Source organism: Leopardus geoffroyi, chromosome C3 (genome assembly GCF_018350155.1).
Source record: "Leopardus geoffroyi isolate Oge1 chromosome C3, O.geoffroyi_Oge1_pat1.0, whole genome shotgun sequence".
In the NCBI taxonomy this organism is placed as follows: Eukaryota; Metazoa; Chordata; class Mammalia; order Carnivora; family Felidae; genus Leopardus; species Leopardus geoffroyi.
The window spans coordinates 92,590,613-92,598,977 of record NC_059338.1 but is presented as its reverse complement, the minus strand read 5'-3'; the positions used below and the strand labels follow the sequence as shown (position 1 = coordinate 92,598,977).

The following is an 8,365-nucleotide window of genomic DNA, read 5'->3' as shown; positions in this document are numbered from 1 at the left end:
ATGGTGGTTTTACATAAATACACCCTTTCTGCAGGTAAAATATCAAATGATGTGTAAGACACATGTGTAGATTATTTTTGCACAGGTATTAGCTACTATTTGTAAAATCCTATTAAGAAATTGTTGCCAACAACAGCTAGCACTGGGGAGCTGAACCAGTTCTTTAGTCATGTCAGTGATGTTCTTGTAGCTGACAGAATATTTATTCCCAGAGGTAACTGCTATAAATTGCATTTTGCCCCTTCAGTTGCTACAAGCTTGTGATGGTGAGTAGGCGGAGAGGACAACCTGTAATTCAGGATGGTTTGGAAGCTGGTTGCCTAGGAAACTGGGAAAAGTAACATCATGCACACCAAGACTGTCAACAGGAGACAGGATTTTTTTTTTGATCCATGTTGCTTTCCAAATACATATTTTGTGACTTTTGTGAGTCTCATTAGGGCCATTGGTCCTTGGTGGGCAGAGCATGCCAAGTGGGACAAAGGTTAGTCAGAAAGGACTGGAAATTCTTTATAAATATTGTGCTGACAGAATACTGAGGGGGAAGAGATAATGGTGTAGTTCAAATGAGTTTATAAGATGACAAAGTTATCAACAGGTGAATATTTCACACAATGTGACATGCAAGCAATTCTTAGTCATAATTTACATCTAAATTTATAGCAGTGAAAACTTACTTTTTTTTTTAACATAAAAGTTTTATTTGCTGTAACCCACTCTTTGCTGCTTTTATACTACTTACACCAGAAATTTTGGTTTACAAGGGAGTAGTTATTTTCAAGGGTAGCACTTGGAAATTCACAAATATTTGATGAAAATAATTTCTTAATATTTTAAAAATATGCATATTTAATTTTTTGTTTTTAAATGTATCACACATGTACACATATACATTTTATAAGTGTGTATATGTGTGCACACTATTTAAGTAAATCATATGAAATTGCTGATTTTAGCCTATATTGGGTCTATAAAAATGACAATTTTATATATTTCAACTTATAAATAAAGAGCAGAGATCACAGAAGGTATTTTTTTTTTCTTGTCCTTCTTTGCTTGGGTCCCCATTCCCTCTTTTTTCATCTCCACCTTACCCCTACCCCATATCAATACTACCCTACCCTTCTCATATATCCTCGCCCTATTCCTGCCTCACATGAATAACCTAGTATACATCTCTGGGCTCACAGAATCATGACCAGGTGCAAATATGTCTGCGCATCTATGTATGTGTTAGTGACAAAAACTTACAGTGTAGAATCTCAGGCTTCCAGATTAATTTTTTCCCATTGATATTTATAGCTAAATATTCTCTTTCCTGTATTTGAATACTGCTTATCTTCTCTTCCTTGCACTTATTCTTAATGAATCTCAGCCTAATTTTAAGTAGTTTCTTCACTTTTGACATTCATTCACTTGAATTCTATTTCTCTCATATGTGGTAGCAACAGCTCACAAATGACTCAAGCTGCAAAATGTGGCAACGTGTCGCACAGATGGATTAGTAATTATTTTCTGGTTTCTGGCTTTGCATCCACAGAATAACCTATTACTTTGTAAAGTAAAGTGCCAGGAAAAATGAAAAAGAAATACTTTGGATTATTTTACTGACCCTAGACCCAGAATTTCTCCTGCAAGGAAAAATGTCCTCCTCCAGCCATTTATCTGGTTTCCATCTGTCAGAACCAAGTTAATGATTGGTTAGGCAATGGAGTCATATGAAAAGACCTTAGAATTTATGTTATGGATGACACTGAAATCTTAAAGATGTACAGCTTCACTGAAGATGTGATAGGAGACCTGATGCTCTCACTGTCAGCCAAAGATGACTCTCCCTCCCTGCTACTGCAACTGCCATTGAATCCCATGTTCGTCTCCAGAGACAATATGTATTTTATTAGGCCATTGTGGCAGATTTCTGCTCGGTATGGTGGGCAGATTCCCAAGATGCTGGGCAATTGGGCTATTCCATGACTACCCTACTGTGAGTTTTCTTACTAGAAAGTGAGTGTTGACAGAAGGAGAAGGAAATGAGGACTCAGTGGTTGGAGATTTATGCCCTCTTCTCCAGTCTGCACTCACCCTCACCCCTCACATGCATCTGTTCCGGTCCAGGATGTCCTTTGGCCTCCACACAAATGCTACCACAAAGGGCTATTGCCCTTGGGCTACAGTCACTTCTCTTACTTGGAAAGGAAAGTGCTGTATAATGAAATAAAATATGAATTCCTAGGAGTTTGGGGGTTGAAGTTCTCTTGGGATTAACTCAGAAGATGCCATTCCTGAGTTGTCATTTGTTTGCCTGATAGAGTTTCCTTGAGTGAGTCTTTTATCCTTAGCAGAGGATACCCTGGCCAGATCATTCCAGTTCTTGTAGGTATGATTGAGGGCTGTTATGTATTTAGAAGCTGAGTCTGCCCTTTACCTGCCTGTCAAAAGGGCTTCAAAGCTGCTGCACCAGGAACCGTTTCAGATTACAGACTTCGGTAACTAATGACCCATGTCCTCCCTTCAGTCGTAAAATCCCAAAATGGTCCTAGGAGCGGAGAAGTAAATCCTGATGGCTGCTGAGAGGTCATCTTAGAACTAAATCTCAGGAGAAATGCTTTTAGGTTGAGAGAGAGAGGGCCCCCTCAAAAAAAGGAAAGGAAAAGAAAGGGGAAACATGAGACTAGTATACAGAAAGGTGTTTGCGTTTCACCCAGGTGTGTTCTAAAGACCAAACCCCCACATCAGCAATTAGCAGGAAACCTTTGAGCTCTTCTACCTCTGAGGAAGCATGATGGAATCAGATAGCATAGGAAGCGTGGGCACACACACACACAAACACACACACACTTCACCTGATTCTACCTGCCGGTCTCTGTAGGAAAGGAGTTTCTGGGGGAGAGAGAATGAGACCAGCTGACAGTCCAAGGAGGCCATAATTTTAGCAGACCTACCAAGAGCATTGATGTAGGAGGCTTGTTATTCTAAATCCCGGAAGCCTTTTTATTTTTTCTTTGGAAAGTACGTGAAGGGTTGTAATGCTGCTTTGCTCCCCAAACTGGACAGCGAGGTAAACAAGAGCAGCCACAACAACAGCAAGGAGCAGAAGCTCTCATCCTGACCACCATGGAGTTTCTTGAAAGAACTTATCTTGTGAATGACAAAGCCACTAAGATGTATGCCTTCACCCTAGACAGGTAACGGACATCTGTTTCTGCTTCACAATTTTCTGTCTTGACTAATCAGTAAACCCTTGGGTCCTACTGCTTCAAAATTGAGAACTTTTGCCGTGCAACTCAGAGGCATTTTGTAAAATTTGGTAAACTTTTGACTGACTTGTATAATTCAAATCCTGAAGAATTCAGGATTTAATTCCTTAAATATCCTAAGTGCACAAAGGATACATTTTATTAATATATTTTTCATCTGTAGTTTATCTTCCAGAAAATAGGCATATATACGATCCAATGTGTTTACCTTTCTTTTCTTCAAGTTATTCCATTTTTAAAGTCCTAGGTAAATTTTACTAAATTACATTTAGAAAAAAATTAAGGCTTTTAAACTATGTGACTGAATTGTGATTATACTGATCTTTAAATTAATTGCAATTTTCTTAATCACAAAATAACATAATCAAATATATACAACTATAATAAATATAGCTGAATTTAATGTGATATATAGTTCTAGTCCCATTTAATATCTCCACATTACTACATGCAATATATTCATTCATTTTCCCCTTATTTAACTACTATTGATTAAATACACCTGGATATATAACAGGAAGAAGATATTCCTACTCTCAGATCTCTGTCCTCTTGAAATTTTGAGTCTAATGTGGAACCTATATAGGGAATAGGCAATTACAAAACATCATGCAAGTGTCATTCTGGTGGTGTTTAATGAGAATATCTCAAAGAAAAGGTATTAGCTAGACTTTAAGGGTCAGAGAAAGCTTTTCAGAAGTGCTAGTGTAAGAACTGAAAAATGAAAAGGAGTTAGAGAGTAAGGTTAGGAAAACTCCACAGAGAAAATAGGGTTAGAGAGAGGGAGGCAAACCATAAGAAACTTTTAACTATAGAGAACAAACTGAGGGTTACTGGAAGGGAGGTGGGTGGGGGATGGGCTAAATGGGTGATGGGTATTAAGAAAGGCACTTGTGATGAGCATTGGGTGTTATATGTATGTGATGAATCACTAAATTCTACTCCTAAGACCAGTATTATAGTATTTGCTAACCAGCCAGAATTTAAATAAAAATTTGAAACACACACAAACACAAGAGAGAGAGAGAGAGAGAGAGAGAGAGAGAGAGAAAATAAGGTTAGGGGACATTTTCCAGACTGAGATAATTGCCTGGAAAAAAACAGAGACATATAAGAACAAGAGTTTGGTGTGTTTGGGGAGTTCAACCTGAATGAAGAGCAAAGAGAAACATGCTTAGTACATATGGATGAATGAATGGAAATCTGAAATGAATTCATGTTAGGAGCAGAGCTTAAGAGAATACATATCCACTAATAATATGTATGTTTTTGTTTGTTTCGTGGAACCAAATTAATATTCTAAAGAGTAATAACATTGTGTTTGAGAGCACTAAATGTTTTAACAACAGTAAAGGGACTTTTTATAGGACATTTATAATTTTGGTTTAAAAATATATGATAGGGGCGCCTGGGTGGCGCAGTCGGTTAAGCGTCTGACTTCAGCCAGGTCACGATCTCGCGGTCCGTGAGTTCGAGCCCCGCGTCGGGCTCTGGGCTGATGGCTCAGAGCCTGGAGCCTGTTTCCGATTCTGTGTCTCCCTCTCTCTCTGCCCCTCCCCCGTTCATGCTCTGTCTCTCTCTGTCCCAAAAATAAATAAACGTTGAAAAAAAATATATATATATGATAGATTCTAGCACATCTATTATCTCACATTATAAAACTTATTTTTCTTAGAAAAATAATATTAGATGTGATTTATTAAGACCATAAATAACCAAACCTCATTTTAGGTCAGGCAGAAATTAATTTTTTTTAACTTTATTCATTTTTGAGAGACAGAGAGAGACAGAGCATGAGCGGGGAAGGGGCAGAAAGAGAGGGAGACACAGAATCCGAAGCAGGACCCAGGCTCCGAGCTGTCAGCACAGAGCCCAACGCAGGGCTTGAACTCATGAACTGTGAGATCATGACCTGACCAAAGTTGGACGCTCAACCGACTGAGCCACCCCGGCGCCCAGGCAGAAATTTTAGACAACCAATTGTTAACACTATGGACACTATTCATAAAGCATCTCTATGTTATTAAAATAACACTATTTCCCTTCTCATTAAAATAGACCATTAACACTCTGTTACACAAATAAAGCCAATCATTTATAGTTACAGGGTCTCTTTCACTTCCTAAATGCGTATGATTTTCAGGATATGGTGATGATAAAAACTGTCAAACTCATTTTAATTTTGCTTTCATATAAAAACAGTTAAACCTGGGAGAGATGATTTATCCTGATTCCTGACTTATCAGTTAGGAACCTGAATGCCAAAGAGAAAAATTGCCTTTCTTAAGGTCAGATATCTAATTATGACAGAGTTGGGGTCTGGATCCATGCCTCCTGTTTGTGAATTCAGTGTCTGCTACCTCCTCCATATCTCCCGCACACACACTTTCATCTTGTGCCCTCCTGAATCCTTAATCTATTTCCTCCTGAGGTCACATAGACTTTGATTTCCTCAACAATCATTTTATTATTCGTAGTTCTGTGGGTCAGGATTTCCTCAAGGCCCCATATGAGGTCAGTGAGGTTTGCTCATGAGGGTGCATTCTGCTGGTGTCTGAACTGTGCCAAAAGATACAAGATGGCTTTGCTCACATGTCTGGGAGCTTTGTGTCAGCTTTTGGTTAGTCTTCATTCTCCTTCCTATGGCCTTAAATATCCCCTCCCTGTAAAGGAGCCTGCTGTGAACTGGATATTTGTATCTCCCCCATCCCCCAAATTCATATGTTGAAGCCTGAACTCCCATGTGACTTTCCTGGAGACAGCACTTTTAAAAGGTGATTAAGGTTAAATGAAGTCATTAGGATAGAGCCCTGATATGGTAGAACTGCTGCCCTCATAAAAGAGGAAGAGACACCAGAGATATCTCTCTCTCTCTCCACCACGTGAGGATGTAGCAAGGCAGCTATCTATAGACTAGGAAGAGAGCTTTTGCCAGAAACTGAATTTTCCAGCACTTTAATCATGGACTTTCAGACCACGAGAAAATAAATTTCTGTTGTTTAAGCTACCCAGTCTGTGTTATTTTGTTATAGCAGCTTAAGCAGACTAACAAATGGTCCAGCTTTAATTGGATGGGATTGTGGAGAGATTTATGCCTCAGGGCATTGTTGAAAACACTAATCAATAAATGATTACATAGGTCAACTGTTAGATATGATACCCATTTAAACAGAGCATCCAGAAGCTTAACAATGAGACCATGGAAAGAGAGAATCACAGCAAACATGATTAAAAAAGATCAGCATCCCTGGGCTGGGGTGGGGGTAGGAGGTAAAGATGACTGTGTGCATCCCCAAGGCTGCACCCTTTTGCAAATGATAACAGAAGCTGTACATGTAGGGGATGTCAGAGGAAATAGATTCCACTTAAGTAGACAAGTCATTGCTAAACAAATAAAAAAGCAAACAAGTAAACAGCAGCAACAACAGGCCCACAGGAGATCAATATCCAGAACTGCTATAGTGTATTATCTAAAACATCCAATTTTAGGCAAAATATTTTAAGACATGCAGAGACACAGTGAAGAATAATCCATAAAAGAGCAGGTAATAGAAACTTCCTTTGAAAGGGCCCAGAAATGGAACTTAGAATTCAAAGATTTCAGAGCAGTCATTATAAATATGATTAAAGAACTAAATGAAATCATGTTTAAAGAATTAAAGAGAGGTATGATGCAATGTTTCATCAAGGAGAGAATGTCAATAAAGAGACAGAAATCATAAAAAGGAAAAAGAACCAAATGGAAATTCTGAAGTTGAAAAGACAGCATTACCAACAATAGCCAAATTATGGAAAGAGGCCAAATGTCCATCAACTGGTGAATGGATAAAGAAGATGTGGTGTGTGAGTACAATAGAATACTACTCGGTAATGAGAAAGAATAAAATCTTGCCATATGAAACAATGTGGATGGAACTGGAGGGCATTATGTTAAATAGAATAAGTCAGTCAGAGACAGACAGATATCATATATTTTCACTCATTGAGAAACCTAACAGAAGACCATAGGGGAAGGGAAGGTGAAAAACTAATTTCAAACAGAGGGAGGCAAACCATAAGAGACTCTTAAATACAGAGAACAAACTGAAGATTGATGGAGGGGTGGGAGAGAGGGGAAAATGGGTGATGGGCATTGAGGGGGGCACTTGTTGGGATGTGCACTGGGTGTTGTATGTAGGCGATGAATCATGGGAATCTACTCCCGAAGCCAAGAGCACACTATATACACTGTTAGCTAACTTGACAATAAATTACATATTTAAAAAAAGAAAAGGACAGTAAGTAGAATAAAAAAATTGTTAAAGGGGCTCAGCAGTAGATAAGAGCTGACAGAAGAATGGACGAGCTTGAGGATAGATCAATAGATATGCAATATAAAGAACACAGAGAAAAAATAAGGAAGGAAATGTAACAGAACCTCAGGGAAATCATTAAGTGCCCTAATATAAGCATAATGGGAGTACCAGAAGGAGAGGGAAAAAAAAGGAGGAGAAAAATATTTGAAGAAATAGTGGCTGGAATTTCCCAAAATTTGGTGACAATATTAATCCACACATCCACAATGGTCAACAGATTCTAAGAAGAATTAAGGAAAAATGGATCTACTCTGATACATCACAGTGAAAATGCTGAAAGGAAAACACAAAGACAAAATCTTGAAAGCAGCAAGAGAGAAGAAAAAGATTCATCATGTTCAAGAGCATCTCAGTAAGATTCACAGCTGACTTCTAGCAGAAACAAAGGAGCTGGAAGGTGGTAGAATGTCATATTTAAAGGGCTAAAAGAAAGGGCTAAAAGAAAATGACAAAAGGGCTGTCAACCAATCATCTTATACCTAGCAAAACTATCTTCTAAAATGAAGGTGAAATGAAGACATTCCCAGGTGAACAAAAACAGATTTTTTTTGCTTGTAGACTCACATTTCAATAAATAGTAAAGAAAATTTTTCAAGCTGAAAATAAGACACCAGACATTAATTTGAATCAACACATAAAAACCAAATAGCATCAGTAAATGTAATTATAAAAGATAGTGTATTTACTTTTCTTTCTTCTCTTAACTGATAATAAATTGCATATATAAAATATATATAATATTAGATGAAATGG

The 8,365-nt window shown here is 38.0% G+C and overlaps 1 protein-coding gene across 1 annotated transcript in view; it reads left to right on the top strand.

Moving 5' to 3' along the window:
- Positions 1-2,889: 2,889 nt before the first annotated feature.
- SLC30A8 (solute carrier family 30 member 8) overlaps positions 2,890-8,365 on the top strand; it is a 48,956-nt gene continuing 43,480 nt past the window's right edge. The window contains exon 1 of the mRNA XM_045456270.1: positions 2,890-3,185. Coding sequence (XP_045312226.1) covers positions 3,115-3,185 — 71 coding nt within the window. The 5' untranslated portion in view covers positions 2,890-3,114. The remainder of the gene's footprint in view (positions 3,186-8,365) is intronic.